Source organism: Stegastes partitus, unplaced genomic scaffold, assembly GCF_000690725.1.
Source record: "Stegastes partitus isolate 25-593 unplaced genomic scaffold, Stegastes_partitus-1.0.2 Scaffold1382, whole genome shotgun sequence".
NCBI lineage: Eukaryota > Metazoa > Chordata > Actinopteri > Pomacentridae > Stegastes > Stegastes partitus.
This window is the reverse complement of record NW_007579113.1, coordinates 147,402-170,342: the sequence shown is the minus strand read 5'-3', so window position 1 is coordinate 170,342 and position 22,941 is coordinate 147,402. Positions and strand designations below refer to the sequence as shown.

At 43.4% G+C, this 22,941-nt stretch overlaps 1 protein-coding gene across 2 annotated transcripts in view; it reads left to right on the top strand.

Annotated features, from left to right (window-relative positions):
• akap11 (A kinase (PRKA) anchor protein 11) overlaps nt 1-22,941 on the top strand; it is a 34,092-nt gene that overhangs the window by 2,460 nt on the left and 8,691 nt on the right. The window contains exons 2-9 of one of the 2 annotated variants that reach the window (XM_008299132.1): nt 3,966-4,074; nt 5,180-5,290; nt 5,373-5,426; nt 5,725-5,856; nt 9,104-9,368; nt 11,939-16,307; nt 16,701-16,841; nt 19,759-19,842. In XM_008299132.1, coding sequence (XP_008297354.1) covers nt 4,012-4,074; nt 5,180-5,290; nt 5,373-5,426; nt 5,725-5,856; nt 9,104-9,368; nt 11,939-16,307; nt 16,701-16,841; nt 19,759-19,842 — 5,219 coding nt within the window. In that variant the 5' untranslated portion in view covers nt 3,966-4,011. Of the gene's footprint in view, nt 1-3,965; nt 4,075-5,179; nt 5,291-5,372; nt 5,427-5,724; nt 5,857-9,103; nt 9,369-11,938; nt 16,308-16,700; nt 16,842-19,755; nt 19,843-22,941 lie in introns of both variants that reach the window. The other variant, XM_008299131.1, reaches the window with a different exon arrangement.

The following is a 22,941-nucleotide window of genomic DNA, read 5'->3' as shown; positions in this document are numbered from 1 at the left end:
ATTAATTCCTTCCAAATACAGTTACTCAAGCTTTTGAGGTCAATTCCTCTATGTCTTCATATCAGAGAAAAATGAAATATTGCAATGTCATTTTTTCCCCAACATTGAACAGCCATACAAAACAGCCTTTGTAATGTACATGAGGCATTTCGACATGTGACAGTAGAAAAGGACTGCTGTTGTTGCTGTTGTTGTGCAACTTAGTTCACTGTCACACAGTACTGATATGTACATATAGAAGTACACTGGACTCATTTTCATGCCCTTCATACCAGCCAGTGGACTTTCAGTGGATTTCTGAGGGTTAACTGTGAAAGTGCAGTCAAAACATTTTGTCCTTAAAATCATTGAATAGTTGTGATAAATATTCGTAATGTCAGTATTGATAAAAAATAATCGTGATTATGGTTGTGGTTCTAATTGTGCAGCCTTAAATCCACCTGCTCTGCTGTCATCAGCTGACCAGCAGGTCACCAGGGCCTCATTAGACACTGTTGTTTGGTTTCACATTGAGTTTTTCTCATGTTCTCCCGGCGCTCCTTCTCCTCTCTCAGTGTGTTTATCTATCCTTCCGGCCACCCACAGTCATGCTCAGAACTTGGCCCACATCAGCTCCCAACCAAACAAGATTTTAGACTCCACAGTTTCTGCCCTCAGCAGGTTATTTTTCTGTCTTCCGTCTAAGATGATCGCCCCCCAGAATCCTGTGACTGGATCTGCTTTGCTTCGTTGCATTTCTGTGCAAACCGTGATAATTAGTTTACATGAATCAGCCCTGGAGGAATAGTGTAAGCCTAAACTTAGTTACACTTAATTGCAGTTTTACCATGACATGACTAATGCATAAATACATACCTCGTTGTGTGACCACATCACTTGAATAAGGTGATGATGAAGTTAGTTCTCACAAACTGTCCCACTGAAAGCTGTGAACGCAACACGAAACATCCCGGACTGAAAAAACAGATAGTTAGTCACAGCTATAATAGACGTCATTGTGCCTGCTTCCCTTGTGAGTGCATCGGGATGCAGCGCATAGTTGAGGTCAGGCAGCAGTGGCTGGATGTGTTGTTTTTGAACAGCCCACCAAAGCACCCGTGAGAAGCCAGGAGGTCCTGGATCACCAGAAGAAGCCCATGGCATGTTCTCTGCCCCTCTGGTTCTCAGGATGGGCTGATCAATAGGGCCGCCTGCCCGAGTCTAGACTCGACCAGCAGCTTTGGACCGTACCTCAAAGGAGAGGCTTGAATTTCTTGGGAAACTTTTCCTTCTTGTACACTGTAAATATTTTGCCTCCTTTACTCGCTCTCTCATGCTGCTTACCGAGTGTGTTTCCCCTGCTCAGAGCTCACAGCCCTGTTCTCCTGCCACGCTGTTTGATCTTTGATGCAGGCCGGGCTGTTTCAAGAATATCAAAGAAGCACAATAGCTTATCCTCACCAGCAGGACAAGTCTAGGCCCACTTTTAAGAGTTTGATTCATGATGTTTTCGCACAGGTTCAAGGAAAACCTGTTGCCTTTTTGCGGTGCGTTTCGTAATGCTTCGCAGGCTTTAATCTTTTGTTAGCTTTTGGTTGAGTAACATATTGTGTGATGCAGGTGCAGTGACTTAGGTCATTGTTGCATGTTGTCACATCATGCTTCTCATTTTATCATGAGTCAGCAGAGTTCCAGGCTAACTTTTCCACTGGTAGCACTGGTGCTCCTACCTGCTTCCTTTGGTCGTCCCCACACCTTTATTCTGGAGCACCATCATCACAACTAGTAATCCACCTTGCATGCAGACAGAAAGTTGTCTTTGCATAACGTAGTTCTGCATTGATGACAAGAGTCTAAGTAATTCAAGACAGAATATTTGTAAAATATTTTAATCTAAAAATATATTCAGTATGTCTGGGCACAGGCTAAGCACTTGTTCTACGTTTTGCTTATGAGGTGCTACAATTTACCTATGTTCCCTAAATGCCTCACGCATGCTAAAGTACACGCTAGCTAAGCGACAGTTCAGACAGGTGTGAGGCCAAGCATGAGTTGGAAAATAATGAAATGAAGCTTCCTAGAAAGCAGCTGATTTCATCTCCATTAGCTGTTAGCAGTCATTTCTATGAGCAGACTTTCCAACAAGCTGAGTGCATTTTAAAGCGTCAGTCCTGCAGTTGATTGTGTTCATTTAACTGTAGGAATTCAAAATTGTTATTGCTGTGAATAATTGCTGCACCTGATATTTAGCTGATCTGTCTGGGTGTGTTTCTGGACCCAGGTAAATAAACTTTAACTCATTTGATGTGTATATATAATCACAATTTTCCACCTTGTTTCACTGTTTTCAAGCTAATTTTTGGTCTGAGTGGAGACTAGAGGCTTCTCTGTGCACGTGAGGTGTTTAGGGGACACCTGTTAAACTGTAGCTTCCGCAAACACTAAACTGTATGATATATGATATAAACTGCCACTGAGATATAATCATGATATGATATGATATGATAAAACTTGTAACATCATGCATTTATTGCAAAGAGTTTTTGCTGTTGGAGCATCAATATTCCAAACTGAAATTTTTAAAAACTCATCTTGTGTTGTGACAGGTGTGTGGCTGGTACAGCAACAACAAACTAACCAGTCAGAAATGATGACAATATTAAACACTGCTTATAAAATAGCAAAAGAAAGGAGGTAATTATCACTGTCAGGCCCAGATTGTCCTGAAGAAAAAGGTCTGCACCTTTATTCCAGTTTACACTCACTTTCGGTATGTATGAAGAAGTCATCAATGTGTTACAATGTGGGAACCGACAAAAACACAGAATACAGTCGTGACTCGATAGTTTGACACTAAATGTAAAACCTTCTTTTATGTCGGATAGCAAGGCTGTCGGATTGTCAAGACGGAGGTGGAGATACAAGGAGGGCTTGATGCTTGAAGGCTCATTTGTTGTTAATATTTATTGTTCATGGTTGTTATCATAACTAGCAGGGCTGGTCTGAATAGCACTTTCTGGTCTCTGGATATTCAGGCCCAATTAATGATGAATATCTGAATATTCTGTGCAGTCGGGGGAACACTCCGACGGGGTGGAAGTGGCTGGAATATGCAGGCAGAACTTGGCGGCTGATGCTAGTTTAGGACAGTGTTCACACTTCTGTTTCAACCATCCGTGTTTACTTCCGTAACAACTGAGCACGCTCACTGCATGTGACGTCATCGTTTCCTTCTTCTGCACATGCGGGACACTTTTGGGTCGTATGAAGTTCACACAGCAGATCACATACAAGTCGCAATTAATTGGAAATGTGAGCAAACTCACAAAAAAAATCGGATTTCACAAAACATCTGAATTGAGCATCAAGTCCTGCAGTCTGAACATCGCCAGTCTGTCGGATTGTTAAGTCAGATAATACGCCGTTATCCTTATTTGTGACATAAAATGTCATGTCAGAGTCGAAATCCAAGGCTATCGATATGTTAAGGCTATTTTTCATGGGTTCCGTTTGTTTTTCCTAAAAACCTGTTGGATAGCAAGGTTTTCGGATTGTTAAGGGTCGGATTATCAAGTCACTACTTACTCTGTAACATGTAGCATGGTGACCTAAATGAAAAAGTTCAGTGCCCCGGTGCAGCCAGTATAAAAAGTCTGTGGAGCCCTTTTCATGTAAATGTGCAGCAGTAGAGACATGGTGTGATCCCTCTGTGTATAATAATAATAATACCCACACTGTCATTGCGTTGTCATGTGATTGTTGCTGTAGCTGAATCTGAGCAGCATTTAAGAGCAACATAAGGGTCACATTGAACAGTCGTGTTTCCTTTTGCTGGCTGAGGAATGTTGATAGAACCAGAGAAAGAACAACCTCAGCTTTGAAAGTGATGAGACGTCATCGTTTAAAACTTCTTCTCCATGTGTCACTCACTCTGTCATTTTCTTGTTTTTCTTCTCTTCTGACACTTTTTTTTTTCGTGTTCACAGGTGAGCCGCCCGTCATCCATCCAGCCACGTGCAGCTCTGCGTTGTTATGGATGCCTGCGCTCGCATCAGAGGAGTCCCGATAAGGTCCAGGGCCTCCGTCCGGAAAGAGGTTTGTCTGCTGGGACACAACTGTAGACTGTGAACATCTGTAGTGTCCTTGAAGCAGTTTTCATTTTGGCACCTGGTGTTCATCAAGGGTTCGTTTTTTTGACCAAAGTGTGTATAATTTTAGTTGGAGACGCCCACATCCGGTGTAGCTGATCGATATTAGCTCCAATCTAAGCCCAATCATTTGTTCACATTTGCTGTTGTGGTGGGATGCTTTGCATAAAAGTACATTAAGAGTCACAGAAGTCTTCATCATGGTACAAAAACCTGCTGTCTTTCTTCATCCGTCCTGCTCATCTAGTGTTAGCATTAGCACCTAGCTGCTCCATCCTCTGAAGAGCAGCAGCAGCCACAGTGTGAGATTCTACCAACACTTTGCATTCAAACATTACATTAACTAGGTTGTCCATTCATCCATGTTCAACATAATTGTTTAGTTTTTATACGTTGACAAAAAAAGGACTTGAAATATTACTTTATATTTAATTTTGTTCCGTTTTTGTTGTGAAAAGTAGGTCTTCAATGATTGTTTATGTCTGACCTGTCTGACAAGGACGCCCTTAATATCTGACCTTACAGAGGATTTTTGAGATTTAAAAAAGCAGTTTTGCAGGACAAAGTGAAATCAGATTTCATTTGCTCCCCACAACAAACAGACGGCTGCATTTTACTTTCACTTTTATTGTTGATGTTACGGTAATATGTCCTAACCCTAACCCTAACCTGGTTTGTATTAGTAATTACAAAGCAGAATTGTTCTTTAACTCTTTGTTTTGGGTGCTTGTGGACTACAGTTGCTAGATGTTTACTGCTGATGTGGTGAGATGTGTGTTTTTTTTAGGGGAACGGATAAACCAGCATAATCTTTAAAGGGATTTTGGATGTCAGTTTAAATATAATTTGATTACTCAGGATCTATATTAAAATCATGTGGGAAAGAGGGCAGATACATAAAAAGAAAAGATGCACACAATGCTGTTCTTTTTTTTGCATTCGTCAGTCATGCATGCCCCAGTAATGGACAAACACGTAAACATTGGTTTCCCATTAGGGCCGAAGGGTAACCATATACTTTTTTCTATAAAACAGTGCATATGTGTTTGCAGACTGTGCGTGACAGCGGAGCTCAGTCGGTGAAGAGCCTCTTTCGGAATAAAAAGGAGCTATGCAGCGTTGGTCTGGAGCTGCCGACCAGAGACGCCACAAGACTGACAGAGGTTTGTCACACAATGGTATAAATGAAGCTAAAAGTTAAAAAAAAAAAAACTGTAACACTGACCGACAGCTGTGCTCTTTCAGATTCATTTTGTGTGTCTGCCTGCTCAGTGTGAAGGAGAAGATGTCACACAGCAGGTAAGTTGTCATGAATCTTGATGAATCCCATGTTTTGCTGTACAGGATTGCGTAATCCATTTTACTCTTTCGTTGGTTGATCCAGACACAAACATGTCAAAACTACCAAATCTGATTATCATTGCTCTAAATGGGACGAACTATCACAATGTCAGCTACTAACTGTGCAGAAAACAGCAGATACCTTCGAATAAAATACACAAAACAACATCAGCAACCGTAGAGCTGCAGCGATTACTCAATTAAACCCATTAGCTCTCAACTATTAAACTAATCGGCAACTGTTTTTCTTCTTCAGGCTCTGTCGTCTCTGCCGGCAGGGCTCTGCGAGCTCCTCCGGTCGCTCCACGTTCACAGCCTCAAGAACGACGAGGTCCTGCTGCTCAAAGACTCCCGCAGGCTGACGGAGCACAAGGACGCCGGGCCTCAGGTAGGTGACGGACCTTTCACTGGGGAGGAATTTGCTCAGTCAGCAGGCCGAGTGAAGCAGAAGTGAGCAGACGACAGGGAAGTGAGAACAACAGGATGTAAGAACAGGCGTCTGTGCTTTGCCTGCCGATAGATTTAGAAAGTACGACAACCCCTTCGGTATTTCTATACTTTAAAGTGTATTCATTTGACATGCACTAAACTTACATACTTGTATATCAGTCAAGTTTATTTGTTTGTGTAGTTTTCAAATTCATTAAAAACCAAAAACTGAAACCTCTCCTTGACAAATATCTACAAATATTCCACTGCAGGTTTTTGTCAGTTGGACCCTGTTTTCTTTATAGGATAACTGCAATATTTTTAAACCGGTGCCTCATTAAACCGATATAGATTTATTATAAATTAATAGGGGCAACATTTTTTTGTTATTGGTTCAATATTAAACAGACAAAATAGCTTTAATCTTACAGGGCGTTTGTCCAAGTATAAATGCTTGTTTTTAACCGCTGACCGGCTCAGATTGTTATTATAAATGTCCCAGAACATGATGTACAAGATTCCTTTAATATATATCAGAAATCTGGCTTTTAAATCTCGTGACACCTGAGTTGTTGCATAAAGACAACAGTGGAAACATGAGCGAGTTGTCCCAGTTGTAATGCAGAAAGTGTATCTCCATTATCTATACACCACTTAATCCTCACTAGGGTCACGGGGGGCTGGAGTCTATCCCAGCTGACTCAGGGTGAAGGCAGGGGACACCCTGGACAGGTCACCAGTCTATCACAGGGCTACACTTAGAGACAGACAACGAAGCACACTCACATTCACACCTACGGACAATTTAGAATCACCAATTAACCTCAACATGTTTTTGGACTGTGTGGGAGGAAGCCAGAGAACCCGGAGAGAACCCATGCTGCACGGGGAGAACATGCAAACTCCACACAGAAAGATCCTGGCTGTCCTCACCGGGACGTGAACCAGCGACCTTCTTGCTGTGAGGCAACGATGCTAACCACCAAGTGACCTTGCAGCCCAGCTTGCTGTTATCTTAAGGATAAATTAAACAAATACTGGTTTGGGTTTGCAGAACTGCAGATTGTCGCAACAAAACCACACATCATACTTCACAAAGACTTGCTTTGGGCGGATAGGGAAGCACTGATTTTGAGTCTAGTTGTAGTTAAAATTGGGTGCACTTTTCACACCATTGTGTTTGCAGTAGACATTTTGACCAGGGTGACTAGTGCCAGTGAGATAGAAAAAGAACTTCTATGCTGAAACACTCCCTCCTCAAGCAAAATGCTGTTCCAAGAGCAGAGGGACCTGCAGCAGACAGACAGAAGGTACCAATATTAGGGAAAGTGAATCTTTCAGTAGCATGGCAGGATGATGGCACAAACAAGCACATTTACATAAACGTGGACAAATGTCCTGTGGCATTCCGTTGAAGCAGTTGCTGGTTTTAGTGTTGTCGGTCCTTTTGGCCGATTTCAAACATTTTTGTCCTCATTAACTCTAATCAACAAAACCCATCAATGGTTTTAAAAGGCATGCTATGTTTTTTTTTTGTTTGTTTTGTTTTTTAAATCTCCAAAAATGACACAATTTATCAGCCAGGAACGGCAAAAACACAGAACACAAATGAGGAAGTTGTTCGCAAGCTGTTGGAAGATACAATCAGCATGGTGAAGAAGCTTCTATCCAGTGTTGATATTCAGAGTCGTGGGAAAAATAGTAAAATATCTCTAGTGTTTAGGGACACCATTCTTTCCCAGTATCGGTCACCCATGTGGGCACATGGGAAATTGTTGTAAATATTGATTACAGGATTTCTTTTGCTATTTTTGTTGAAGAAATAAGCAAAGAAGTTCCACTTTTACTTTTTTTTTCAGGATTTTTGGTATTTTAACTGTGCCGTACTGCACAGAAGACATTTCTAAATTCTTTCTCTACTTCTAGTCATGGCTGTGCTGTTTCCATAGAGGTGCAGGACTTTATATTACAGTAAAAAATGAGCCCACAATGAGTAAACATGTGATCGTAGCACCCAGAACTGGTTGAAGTTCAGAGGGTTAATCATTTAGCCCCAAAAAGAAGGGTAAACATGGTCTAGGAATAGAAATACCCAAATGATCCTTCCTGTTCAGGACTTGCATTCGCCTGTGGAAAATGTAATTGATGTGTGACATAGTTTAGAAAACTTACATAGCTGTGTATATATTCGTACTGCACGTCAAGACAAAAAACAAACGCTTCAGGATGAGTTTCTGCTTGTCCTTGACTGACCCGACTGTTTGAAAACCACAGAACATCTGGAGAAACCTGAAGATGGCAGCTGCTTTCCATGCAATCGTATCCATCCAAACATTTCTGAGAGCATGTTTTCATTCAGTCATATGGGATTGACGTGCTGAAAGGGTGATTTTGTTCATTTGAGATTGAATCTACAACAAAAAAGTGTGCAAAAATTGAAGGGGTTTCTGAATCTATTCTGCTTATTTCCACACGAAAAGCATCAGTGGTTTAAAACAGGTCGTACTTTAGGTAATATTTTTAAAATTTCAGTGGAAGCACTCAATGGTTCTGAAAGTATCATAACTCCGCTCATGTATATGTCAGTTTATTTATAAAAAGTCCGGTTTATTTCCTCTGGAAACATGTACAAACATGGCATGTGTTTATTTCATTTTGAGAAAAGTATTTTTAACACACGCTAGTAAAACAAAATTCTGGTGGTTGTTGATTAGATGGTTCTTCCACTTCATGTCCTCATTTGTTTCCGCGTGTAAACAGAAATGCTGAGTGTTTCTCACGCTTTTGAAGAAATGCAGGTGGCACAGACGGACAGACAGATGTTGTTTTTTCAGCCCACGACTGCAGCTTTGTCCTTCCTGGTGCAGTGTTTGGGTTCACACAGGCCCTGCAGCTCGTTCTGCGGCCTTGTCGTCCATTTCTGACAGCGAGACCTCCCACCTGTGTAAATTAAAGAGAGAATTAAATGATTTCGTATTCCGCAGATGCAGCAACTCCCAATCAGAGCACAGACATAACAACGCGCCTCCAGCCTTCCTGCAAGATTAAGAAAATTCCCATGTGAATTCTGTTTAATTTGCAAAAGTCAAGATCTTTCACAATAACAGATGACTGCAGGAAATGGCTGCTTTGACAGTTTATAGACTCTTGTTTGCCTGTTTATTGCAAATGATGTAATGGCACTCTAAATTTCCTTCTTTCTCCAGTGCTGGTTAAAGGCCGTGTGTGTGCTGAGACATAATCCCAGTGCCAGCGTCTACCCTCAGGCCAGCGTGGCGTCTTTGGTGGGCCTGCTGGGCTGCTACATGGCCGGAGTCCGCTATGCCCTGGAGCTCCAGGCTCTTCAGAGGGGCAGCGCCGAGCCCAGCCAGCCGGAGGAGGACGACACCAACCAGTCGGTGTCGTCGATCGAGGACGACTTTGTCACGGCACTCGAGCATCTGGAGGAGGAGGACACTGGAGACAATCCTGGTAGGTTTAAGATCTAACGCTTAGCAGTGTTTTTGTCGCCTTTTATTTACTTTTTTTTTTAAAACCTTGCTTTTGTATTCCGCTATCACCTGTGCATAACTTTATAAAAATGTAGCAGGAATATAAACTGTCAATTTGCTGCTAGGTGGCACTAACAAGTGTTTATATTGTATTATTTATTTATAGGCAAACCGAAAAAGAGGATACTTAGAAGATACTAAAGGCAAAAAAATGATTTTCAGTGTCAGTAAATTAATAGAACAAACACTACCATTGATACAAAATAAAAGCACATAGAAAACACAATATCACAGAGTGAAACACAGTAAAAGAGATGAATTTGATAGATAAATTAGGTTTATAAAAATAGATCATTCCAAAGCCAAGAGGTCCTGATGGCAAAGGAACATCACCCTTAGATTTAATCCCTGACTTTGGAACAGTCAGAAGGGTCTAAGCCTGCAAACTGGCTCATATGGGGTCAGCATTTGTTAATGTTAAAATCTATTAAAAATGAACAGTTAACAAGTGGAGGGAAGCCAGGTTGGAGGTTATGTGATGTTTTCTCTTAGAACCAGCAAGAAGGCAAACTGCTGCTGTCTGAACTACAGTAGTAGAGTCTTGAGAAAATTAGTGCATGAATGACACTTTCCAGGTCGGAGCATGAAAAGACATGATTTGAGTCTGGGCATGGTTGTTGTTTGAATGAAGCTGGACTGGACAGCTTTTTGGTTTGTGCTTTAAATCTTAGATATATAATATATATAATCCTGACACAATGGATGCAATTATAAGGAGTGCTGCATTGGGTCAAAAACACTTAAGGTGGTAGTTTTAATGTGAAAAAAAAAGAAAACTGATATCAGATGCTCTTCAAGTCCTTAGCATTGGTCAGCAGTCCAAAGAGTGTCCAAATATCCAACTCAACAGGTTATCTTCTACTACAGAAACATGCTCACATGGGACGCCCCTATAGCTCACATAGTTGAGTGGTCGACCCATAAATGGGGGCTTTAGTTCCTCGACACAGCAGTCATGGGTTCGACTCCCGCTCACGACCCTTTGCTGCAGGTCTCTCCCCATTCTTCTTTCCCCTTTCCTGTCTATCTCTACTGCTCTAAATAAAAGCAATAAAGCCCAAAAATATATTTAAAGAAGAAACATGCTCACATATCTGGAGTTACATCCAGTAACAACTATTTGTTATTGTTGTGGTGCATTCGTAGTTAATGTTGCGGCCGAAACTCTCAGAACTGACACTGCAAAGAAAGCAAAAAGGCGTGCAAAGGAAGGTTTGTGCCATCTCCTGCTTGCCCAGACATCCTGCAGTGAAAATCCACCAAGAGAATCTTCATCATGTTGCAGAGAGAAAAGGTGTTGTATATAAAATGAATGGATTTTAGATGGAAGGATAGTCTTTGGACAGCTGACCAATACTAAGGAATTCCATTAATCAAATCAAATCAAGTTCATTGTCATTTTGCTGTACATGCAACAGTGGTACAAACAAGATGAGAGAGTGTTTCTTCAGGATCCAATAACTAAAAGCAATTAAATAAAGTGTTTGCATGTCTGGATCAGCAGTTCAGCATTCTGACAGCTTGTGGAATGAAGCTGTTGAAGCTGTTGCTCAGTCTGGAGATTTTTCCTTCAGTGCTCTGGAAATGTTTGCCTGATGGCAGCAGTTCAAACAGTTTATGGAGGGTGTGAGGAGTCCCTGATAATGTTCAGTGTCCTGCTCCTGCAGCGGCTCTGGAAGAGTTCAGAGCTGGTTGCCTGTCTGACAGCCCAGAACGATGTCGTCCCCTCTAGCTGTATGTCCGTCTGGGATGTTGTCATGGAGCCATGCCTCCACAAAAACACTCGGCAGTCCTTCCACTCTCTGCAGGTTTCTCTCAGCAAACATAGCTCGAAAATCCAGATTGTTGTCGAGGGAGCAGACATTGGAGTGTAGGAGTGACAGTCCTACTGGTCTGGAGGGGTTAGCCTTTAGCCTAGCATGGATCTCGACTGTCTTCCTCCTCCTGTGTTTACGTTCGTACCGCTTGCACTTCCTTCTCTCTCAGGTAACTGCCAGCGTAGTCTCCAATTGGACTCTATGTTGGTGTAGTATGTCCAAATCACAACCGGCCGCCGCAATTTTAGTGACGTTCACTGCCCTGATGTTCAGTAAAGTCTCTCGGCTGTAAGTTTTGCGGAATGAACGTCTGGGACACTTTCACTCTCGCTGCCTTCTGAAGGGGCCACTGCGTCTATGCGTGCAGCCATCTCTATGGAAACACAGATAAGATAATTCCTTATTGGTGGCACAGTGGGGAAATTAGCAGTGTTACAGCAGCATGTGCGATAGTGCTGCAACATATTGCACAAGATTATTCCATAAGCAGAAAAACATTGATATTGCACAGATTCTTCCATGAGTGAGTAACTGGGACAGTCATTGTTTTTGCAGATATTGTTTTTACTCTGTTTGCTCGTGGGTAACTTTTTTTGTCATGTTTGTCTTTTGTTCCTTCTTAATACATGCTGTCAGTGACCAGTTTTTTCCTCTGTATCCTTCATCTCTACAGCTGCAGCTCCATTTTGCCATTTTAAAAAGCGTGATGTGGCATCACAGACGGTCCCAGCCCACAAGAGAAAAAAGGAACTATCAGGCTCCCGTGTTATTATCAGCTCATCCTCAAAGAAGAATTCAGCCAAACACAGGTCAGGTCCAGATGTGTCGGTTACGGTGCAGAGGTCTTCAGGCGTGGAGTCTCAGTGGACTTACTGCAGTCCTGGAGCTCGTCTCCCCTCACCGCTGATTCATGTCAGTGAATCGGAGGAGTCAGACTGTTCCAGCCCCAGCCCAATCATTTTCCTGGACGAAGTGGGCTACCAGAAAAGCCTGCTAGCCAAGCTGGACATCCCCCAGGTACCTGGGGGGCCCAGAGAGCGAGTTGAAGACTCAGACTCTGAAGTCAGCGAGTTCTTTGACAGCTTTGACCAGTTTGACGATCTGGATGAGCTGAGCTCGGAGAGCTGCACTCTCACGCTGCCTCTGGACGCCATCAGTGCCCCAACAGTACACAAAAAGTCTGAATCTGGAACCAGTGGGGCAGTGTCCAAATATGTTTCTAGGGGATGCTCTACCAAGGGAATGAACCCTCACCGCTTCGACCAGCCCACTCTCCCTGCCAATGTGAAAAAACCCACTCCTCTGAAACCAGGCTCTCCTTACTCACTTCACTCAGAGGTGCCTGACTCTCCTCGACCAGTGCAGACCCCCTCTGAAGAGAACGGCGGTCCACTCTTCAGTCCTGTCAGCTCCTCAGCTTTTAGTCCTTTGGTGGACTCTAATGGACCCCTGGAATACTTCTGGAAGACAGACGAGGATGAACAGGACAGCTCGGAGCTCCGTAAACCACAGGATCTCTGCTCACTGTATAAGACCTACTCTGACTTTGCCAGCAGTCTGTCCAAAGAAATTCTGGGATCGGTGTGTGGATATCAGTCTGCTGTCGACATCAGTGACAACAAGAACCTCAGCTGTGTCTGCCACAAGGAGTTTAAGAACCCTTCAGGCTACCTGATGAAGCTCTCAGACATACAGGAGACTGTAACAGTAGCCAAGCTGCAGAAGAAGTCCCAGTCTCTGAAAGACGGCATTCAGAGATTTGCCACTGACCTGGTGGAGATGAGCTTGGGTAGCGCCCTGCGAGACCTCCAGAAAGGCGTATCCACCTGCACTACTACCCTGTGTCACCTTGCTGCCAGACTGACCTCCTCAGTGTTTCAGATGGCCTTCCATGAGATTGGCATGCGGCATGCTTATGTGTTAAAGGAACGTGCGATCAATGGATTAGCTGGTTTCCTAGTTGGAGAGGCCGTGTCTGGGGCACTGAAGGAGTTCCTGACAGTGAAGAAGCAGATTTTCCACAGTACAGTGACACGTTTCGCTGCTGATCTGGCTGAAGAACTGGTGTTTGAAGGCATAATGGAAGTATGTCAGTTTTCCCACCCTTCAACTCCACTTACACCTAGCGATTGGTCTTTTGGCCACGGGCAGGAGGAAGAAGAAGAGGAGGAGGAGGTGGTTTCTTCCTATGCTTCAGATTTGTCTGAGTCAGTAATCCAGGAAGCCTTCATTGAGCTGTCTCAGGCTGATGTTGCCTTCACAAGCCAAGCAGCAATCAGTGTGTCCTTGGACAACATCTGTTACGTCAGTGCAGAAAATACCAGTACTCATACCTGCAGTACCTTTGCTAACCAGCAGGTTTTAAGTTCCAGCTCCACTGCAGCATTGCCTGGGCCCTCAGGAGAGGATGCTACTTGCACTGTGAAGAAAGCCTTGTTCACTGTATCCGGCATGGCCAGCTGTATCCCTGTCCCCCAGGCAGGCCACGCCCTCTCCCACCTCCAGGATTCAGAAGAGACCTCTCAGCAGAAGTCTAGCTTGACAAATAGCCCACAGTCCAGCCCCAAACGAGTACCTGTGTCATCCTGTGACACCACCACATCTGCACAAACTCACCTTTACAGTCATGGAACCCAGACCTCTACAAATGTAGGTGACCCCTCCCAAGGGAAGTCTCCTTTCCAAAACTTCTCTGGCAACATGGTGGATATGATCGTAACTGAGGCATGTGAGCTGATAACTGCCTCAAAGATGAAGAAGAGTTTTGGTGACTGTGCTGATTTTCTCACAAAGACAATCGGAAACCGAAGGGACTCTTCCTCAAAGCTGGAGACCCCAGATTCCCCTTTAAAGCAGGGAGTTGGCAGGGAGAGTTTCAGATATGACCACAGAGATTCTGGGTGTATTCGGCAGGGCGGATCAGTTGAGCAAGCAGCAGAGCTTCCTCCCATTTCCTTCCAGACAGGCTCTGCAGGCCTGGGAAGAGTCCAGTATGATGCCAGGAACAGAGGTGTAACTGAAACACATCCTGCAATGATGGACACTCTGGATGTGCCAGGTACAGAGATGGGAGGACAGAGGAGGATATCTGCTCCCGTGGATGACTCCGCTCCAAGCTCCGGTCAAAAATCCGGCGGGACTCCTGGCACTCCTCCATCCACCCCTCAGCAGCCCAGTGAGGTTTCCAAAGAGAAGCAGATAAAACAGTTCTCCAAGAAGCTGAAAAGCAAACTGGCGAAAGAGTTCTCTCCTGCAACGCCACCTCCAACCCCTCACTATCAGCCCGAGCCCGGCCCTGGTCCAAAAGATGCCATCCCCGAGGCGGACAAAGCGGAGTTTATGCTGAAACTGATGCGGTCTCTTTCTGAGGAGGCAGATGGCAATGAGGATGAAGAGGAGGAAGAAGCAGCAGAGGAAGGCGGCATTGGTGGCACTAACAGATGTGTAGAGACTGGCGGCGGACAGCCGGTGTCTTCTCGCAAGGTGTTCAACAAGGAAGCTCTCCATTACGCCGAGCGACTGGCGTGCCACATAGTTTCCATGGCAACTGAGATGGACACCCTGGGAGTGGCAGAAGAAGGAGAGGCGAGGAAAGGTGGTGAGAGGCGGAGGGACAGCGTGGCACAGTTCTCAGAGCATACTCTGAACACATTGTGGGTGTACGCCGGGGAGGTGGCTGGAGAGGTGATTAATGATGTGAAAAGGATGGTGAGCTCTGGGCAGCAGTGTCCGTACCACAGATCTCTCAGGAGGAGAAGCCTGGAGAGGACCAGCTCTGAATGTTTGCATCACCACCACCGACCCCTGTCTCAGCCCAGTACAGACCAGAGCAAAGACAGAAGGTTAGGGAGGCTGGCTGAGCAGTGGTCAAATGACCTGATCGCATCAGTGTCCCGGTCTCCGCCCTCCACTTCCATCTCCAGCTCCAGCTCCGGTCTGTCCTCTGAGTATCCCAGCTGTGAGAGCGTGACTGATGAATATGCCGGCTACCTGATCAGGGTGCTGAAAAAGGAAGGCGGCAGCAGGGAGTTAGTCTTGGACCAGTATGCGAGCCGTTTGGCGTATCGCTCTATAAAACTCGGCTTAGCTCACGCCAGTCGAAAGATCAAGCAAAGATCCTCGAGCACTCGCCTTCAATCCTCTAAGTCACTGCCAGATGAGTGGAAAACTTCTGGCAGTGAGGCCTCATCACCCAAAGACAGAGCAGACCCAGGCGAGGAGACTCAATGCTGCTGCAGGGACTCTGAGGAGCAGAACAGGAGGGAGTACATGGATCTGGTCAGTTTTGCAGAATCTTTAGCTTACAACATCACCTGCGACGTCACACGCAAACTGCATCTTTCCTCCGTGCGACTGCCAAAGTCTCTCACCGACTCCTGTCTTTATAAGAAGTCCAGACTTGAAGACATGACAGAGAATCTCATCAGAAATTCCTTCTCTTGCCCCCTTTTGTCCAAGGAGGGTAAGAGCAGACACTACCACAGCACAGGAAGCCTGTACGACAGTGGTTACAACAGCAGGGTGATGCAAGTCATCGAGCATTACGCCAGGAAGATAGTGGACGACACGCTTAAGATGAGCCTGGCATCGGTTGGACATTCGTCCCAGGATCACCAGAGAACCCAAGGCCACGACAGACACTACCACACCCAGAGGCTGTCTGAGGGCCCCGGGCTGGTCCGGGCACTGGGGGAGAGGACGTGCCGGTACTGTCAGGTCCAGGAGTGTCCGTTCTATACCAAACTAAGCCGGCACCACTACCAGCCAGTGTTACAGAGCAGGAAAAGGGGGGCAGAGTGTCAGGCAAGGACTGAGCGGCTCTCTGGTCTGGAGATTCCCAAGATTCACATCGATCTGGACCACAGGGCAGCATTTGCAGAGGAGATGGTAACCATGGCGATGGAGACAGCGAAACGTGAGCTGAGTAACACCAGCCTTAACGCCGACAGTGGCATCGGCCATGATGGCACCAGTTACGCTGAGAGTCTGACTGCTGAGATCATGACATCAGCGCTGTCCAACATCTGCCAGGCTGCTGTCAGGTACAAACACCAGCATTCATTCATTTCACTGCAAAATAAAGTCCTGAGCTTCTGTGGAAAGTCAACCATGGTTAGAAGTAGAGAGAACTTAGGAATGTCTTCTTTGCAATATGCACAGTTACACAGTTATGATGCTGTAAATCGTTTTTTAAAACAATGGTGAGTGCAAACAGTTTATTTTAGGACAATTTTTAAATGAGGCATATAGAAGTGATTTTAATAAGTTATCAGCTTTCAAAGTCAGATGTAGTTAAGTTCTCCAGTGAATGGCACATTACAGATGAGTAGTTGGTAAAGCAATGACAGAGAGAACGTGAATTTGCTGGTATAAATATTTGCATATGTTTTGACTTTCTCTCATTTTTGTCTCTTTGCATCTCTTTTTGCATTTAGTTCTCCAGGCAGGGAAGCCACCGAATCCACTGTGTCCCAGCAGCTGAGTGTCGGAGACGATAGTCTTGGCAGCTGGTCCAACCTGAGTTTTGAAGACGAGCATCTGGATGACAACAGCAGCTTCCTCCACCTGAGTGACAGGTATACAACCACTAACTTAAATACACAGCATACTCCCTGAATGCCAGCATTTTACTGTAGCAATAACTATGAAAGGCACATTTGCGCAGACACTTAACCCCTAACTGATGTCTTGAAGAAATATATTGATATTAACCTGATCAAACGTCCATTATGACACTTCTTGACAAATGTGGTAATATAGTAATGCATTAAATAAACTTGTTGCATGTACAGCCATTAAGCTATTCGTGAGGTGGCTATCAGTTAGTGAGGTTCTGGTTTGACGGGAGCTCTTTAACATACACAGAGTTATAGGGCTGGGCCCGAATAGCTGAATAGCCGACTATTCGTTCGCTGTGCTGGAATTGGGATATCAAACTGGATCTCCGAATATCCCCGCCGCCGTGGAAACGGAGCCATCACTGCTAAGCTAAACACAGAAACTGGTCTGTGCAGCCAAATGCTCACGCTCACTCCAGATCGTCGGAGCCCCTGCCCCCCCCGTCGACAAATTACAGTCAGCCGCCACCACTGCGCAGCACCCCTGAATATTAATATAATATATATTCATCATTGATTGGGACCGAATGTCCGTAGATCAGAAATTGCTATTCGGATCAGCCCGACAGAGTTAGATGATCAGACTTGTTTTGAGTGTTTAGCTGTCTTTTTGATTAATTTAACTTTTAGCTCTCCCACTGTTTCCCTGCTGTCTACATTGTAATCGGACACAGTAGTGCGGACAAGAAAGCATATTTACAGATAGTTTAGGGGCAGTTTTTAAGTTTTCTACCAGGACTAAGAGTTTAGAAATTGCTGCTGCGAGCTGGGTGTAGTGTTTTATTTTCTTAGTGTTTCCCAGAAAGTATGCAGCAATATTTTTGTGGATACGATGACAGCTGCTGTTGCCGTCTCACAGGACGCAGGCTTGCCTTTTCCAACAGGATGTCGTTCTGCAATTGGTCTTCTGTATAAAAATGGGCGATCTGTTAACACTCTGAACCCCAAAACCCAGCACTGGGTTTGAAAGGCATGTTTTCTTTTTAAAAAATTAATTTTTTTAGAGCCAGAAAATGTAGAAACAGAAAAAAAGTACTGTTATCTTGGTCAGTTCAATTGGGAAAATAACCAAAATCCAAGAATAAAACTGTGATATTTCATCAAAGTCAAATTACTCAATGTGTCTCATTTAAAAAAGTTTGTAGAGGTTGTATTTAAATATTTACGGGATTAAGATGCACCAATTTTTTGAGTAGTGGTAATACCTGTAAGTGTGTTCATTGGACATGTTCACAGGGTATTCACATTTTTGTAGGATAAATTGTCAAAGAAATTCAACATTTATTCAGTATATTTTTATGATTTATGGCATATAACTGTGTTATACTGCACAGAAGACATTTCTGAGTTCTCTGTACTTCCAGTCATGATTGTGCTGTTTCCATAGAGTTGAGGTGCAGGACTTTATGTTCAGAGGAAAATGAGCCCACAGCGAGTAAAACTGTGACAGGAGTCAACAAAAACGCCCCAAAACTGCTTGGGGTTTAGGGGGTTAATTTGCAAAGTGGCATCCAAGGATCTGAACTGTTGAATTGCCTGTTTTTTTTATCTTTCAGTCAGAGGAAATAGACTTTATTTATGTAGTCATGAATACAAGACAGAATTCAAAATGAGGTTATCACTTTGGCCATGCTGTTTTGATTTGTGCTGTTCATCTCTTCAAACCCAGAACAGTACACAAACTATCTTCTATTGCTAGTGTTGGACCTGATTTAGAAGGAGTCTCCTGTGGTTGCAGAAGTTCAGAACAGGGCACGCTGTGTTTTGGGAACCTCGTTTAGATTTTCCTGCCAAAATGCAATTTTCTCTGATTTGTGCAAATGTTGCATTATACATGAGCTCTGAACGTTATGTTGTTAAATATTTTATGTTGCTGTCTCTGCTGCCAAGGTTTTAGTAGTAGTTGTGACAGAACTGGCCTCTTGGAAGGATATCACCTCTGACAGGGTCTCACGAAGCCTCTGGGAATAAGGCTGTTGACATTTCTGGCCAAGGTTTCTATCTCTATGGAAGCAAAACTGACAACATTTGAGATTCTTTCCCAAGATACCGAAAGAACACACTGTGTGTTAGCAGCTAGTTATTTTGGCCATCGGGGCCAAGTTAATGTATCATAATATTTTCTAAAGGTGTGTCTTTGAATGCTCTCCTCACTTTAGGCGCTGTTTCTGAAGGAACAAAGTCCACCATGTGCAATTCATTACACTCTCTTCAAAAGCCCGCTGCAATCATTTCCGCCCTGCAGATGAAAAAGCGAAAGGAAAAAAATCACCTTCATGGGTTTATTAAGACACGGAGGGTGATGATTGACTAAATGAAGCAGCTCTCAGCACTCAGTCAGACCACAGAAAGCTGTGGCTGAGGTAATGCAGATTAATGGAGGTATTTTTAGATATCAGAAATGTTTCTCCGACATTGTTGCACGCCACAGTGTGCAGGTTCCAGCCAGCAGGCTAATGATTGACTAATTACAGCGAGAGTGCTCTGTGTGTTGTTGTGCTTCTGTTGCCAGCTGGTTGTCCTGGTGGAACCCACAGGATTAACGAGATTATGTTAGGACAAGAATGTAATGATCTCACATCTCAGGCCTTTAGCAACAAATTATCTCAATCAACATTAGCGAATGATTCAGTGGAAAAATGTGCATCATTCAAAGAATCCTCCTCTGTTTTAGGACCTCACCTGACATTTAAAGGATTATTCCAAATGCCTGAAATGGTGATCAGCCTCAGTATTGTTTATTGACAGTACGTGATGGATATGGTCATTATAGCAAATGAAACTGCTTATTATATCCCGCTCTTGTTGCTGCATTTCGGCCGCTCTCACGTGTTGGTGCTACAGCGGTGTGTTAACTGCCTTCTCTCTCCAGCAGCAATGGGAACAGCAGCAGCTGGAGCAGTCTGGGCCTGGAGGGGGAGGCGGGTGAGGAGCGCATGTCATTCTCCCCATCTGACAGGTAGGTTGGAAACTGGGTAATGTGGCTAACTTTTCAAAACTACACTGAGCAAGTAACATGCAGACCAAGCAGCTGCTGCAGCACTACGCTTCCACTGTAATAGTGGACAGATAACATCAGCCACTTGGTAATAGGAACACTGTCCAAAGTAAGTGGTGCATATCCACAGCCACAAAATAGTGGCAGAAATAGACCAGTTTTCTATTTTTATCTCTTGCATGCTGCTCTTTTACACAGACATGGTGCCTATATTGTTTAAATTAAATTAATTTACTTTATTTTGATTATATTTAGTATCTGCCAATACCCAATACCATTGTCCTGTTTAATACACGCTTCATGTATTGCAGATTAGCTGTATTACCTGTTTTTTTTCTTGGTGTTTGATACTGTAGCGACCAGAGGATGGGAGCACTTTCATGCTGGCAAGCAGAGAGCATTGTGGGGTTTTAGCTAGTAAAGGAGCACCATGACAAAGATTTCTGTGTTGCTTAATGACCTTAGGGAAACAAGCAGTGTTATTAAAATAGATAGTCCACTGCAAAAAATAAAACTGACAGAGGTGTCTTACTGGACAATTCAAATTCTCAGCAGGAGTTGATATTTCAAGTGCGGTAGGTTGCTGCTCAGATGTTTGTGGTGGTAAAGAGGATTTTGAAAACAGTAGCACGCAGATATTGGAAGGAGAGGGGACAGCCAACTGACTTATATCCAGGTCCTACATTCAGCGAGTCAGACTGACATTTTCCTGGATAATACATGCTTCAAGTGTTGTCGATTACTTGCAGTACCTGGTTGCGCCACCAGGTGGAGATTTTTAATGGTTAATACTTTACTTGTAGCAGCAACAGGAAACAGGCAGTTTTGTGTTTGCAACAGAGAGCATTGTGGGGGTTTAGCTAGAAAAAGGGCACCATGACAGTTTTATTTGACGTTTAATCACTTCTGACCAGAACTTGTGTTAAACCAAGCTTGGATCAAAGAGGATAGCATTCCGGTATTCTAGGACCATATGGAACAACAACCTTTGCAGCCTTTACCTTATGTCCATAGCTCAAATATTACGCAACTTAAAACATTATTAGCTAGTATATAAGCCCATTCCCCAGCACATCATATCTTCAGATCGTCTGCCTACATTATGTGCTCAATGTAGCCAAAGCTACGACCTGTGGCTTGACCTGGAATGACACAAAGAATGAGCTAAGAAGCTGAGTGAAACCAACATGGAGTAAAAAAGGAAGCGTGTGACAGTTCCACCAGTGGAAAAATCTCTGGAGCCAGAGAATTTCCTCATCATATGAAAATGATTTCCAACATTGTACAATGGCATTTTGATTTATAGTTTGTCTCATACTAGGAACCACCGTCCCCATGCATGACCACAGTTAACCTCTCAATATAAATAGCCTTGACATGGCATATGCTTGTAGATGTCCACATGCAATGTGTTGCAGAAGTTCTGTTGTTTCTGTATTACTTACATGTAATTTGGTTGCCTAATAGGATAATTAGTAGTTTTGTTATATTCTGGGGGTTCATACTCTTGTTATGTTTCTGCAGTTCAAAACCCCTATTCATTATCAAAACAAGCTCACTGAGATATACAGCAGCATTAACACTTAAAAACAGACGATTGTTTCTGAGGCTTGTTTCAGCTCTTAGCAGTACGGTGCAATCTGTCAGCCTGGTATCATTAGAGCTTTACAGTCTACAAACAACTTCTAGGAATTTTAGGTTTATTTTCCATCAACACATTACATTCCAAGCCCATCAGTGCTTTACAAACGGCATGATCAGTACTGACAAAAAAAAATACGATGACAAAATATGTACTGTATTGAATATTTCAAGCATGTTTGTGCATGTTGATACTCACCTAACATCAACTGAAACAAGAACAACTGCTGCAGCCTGGAAAAAGGCCAAAACCTGCTAAACTACTATTATATGCTTTTGTTTCAACATTTACTGTCAACTGCATTATGAAACTGTACATTAAAGATTAAAAGAAGCCCAAATCTACATTTGTGTAAAATTTTCTGATGAAAAGCAGCCGTTACCTGTTCTTTGGTGCCAGACTCCAAAAAGTACAACGCAATATGATTAAGTAATACCATATATTGTGTACACCATAAAAATCCATTGCTGCAAATGCTCAAAATCTGTGAGTATAGTAAGTAAATTTAATGTTTTTGCCATCTATGTGTTAATGTAACCTGCCTGGATATTTGATCCATAAACTAAAAATATGTTGTGTCGCAATATAAACATATACAGAGTTTTGAATCTATTTTTCTGTAAAAGCAGGACAAAAGTTTGCAAGTGCCAGAGACAGACATACTAACTGAATAAATAAACAGTGTATTATTCTGTTACATTATATTGGAGTGCACGCCAGTGTTTTCCATCTTGCCCCAGCATTCATTGGTTTATAGATGCATACAAATTCTGTCTGCTTCAAGTCTGATCATAGCAGCACAATTAACCCTCTGAGGTGTAGTTACTTTGTCAAGCTTAAAATTGTGATATCTCAGTAAAAGCACTTTTTATTCCACATTTCTCATTTACGTGTTTTCCCCAAATACACTGTTAGCACCAGGTGGTGTAAAAAACCAAAAAGTTCTGTGTTCCTCGACACAACCGAAAACCTACACTTCACTCAGCTGCTCACAATTTTCAGCTGAACTGCAGAGCAGATAGGAGACACACATGGAAACAAAACTGAAACATTTAGAGAAAATTAAATCATATCTGATGAATAAAATAAGTGCAGCATGGCAAGAAAATGGTACACAGAGGAGAAGTTGTTGGAAGACACATTCAGCATGGTGAAGCATCTTCCTAGAGTTGATATGTGTGTTTTTACATATACTTTATATAAGTATATGTAGAGCAACCTTAATTCTAGAGACTATAGACTTATGCTTACTTGCCAAAATGTTGAACATCCATTATCTATACTCCGCTTGATCCTCACTAGGGTCTGGGGGTGCTGGAGTCTATCCCAGCAGGGGACACCCTGGACAGGTCACCAGTCTATCACAGGGCTACACTTAGAGACAGACAACCAAGCACACTCACATTCACACCTACGGA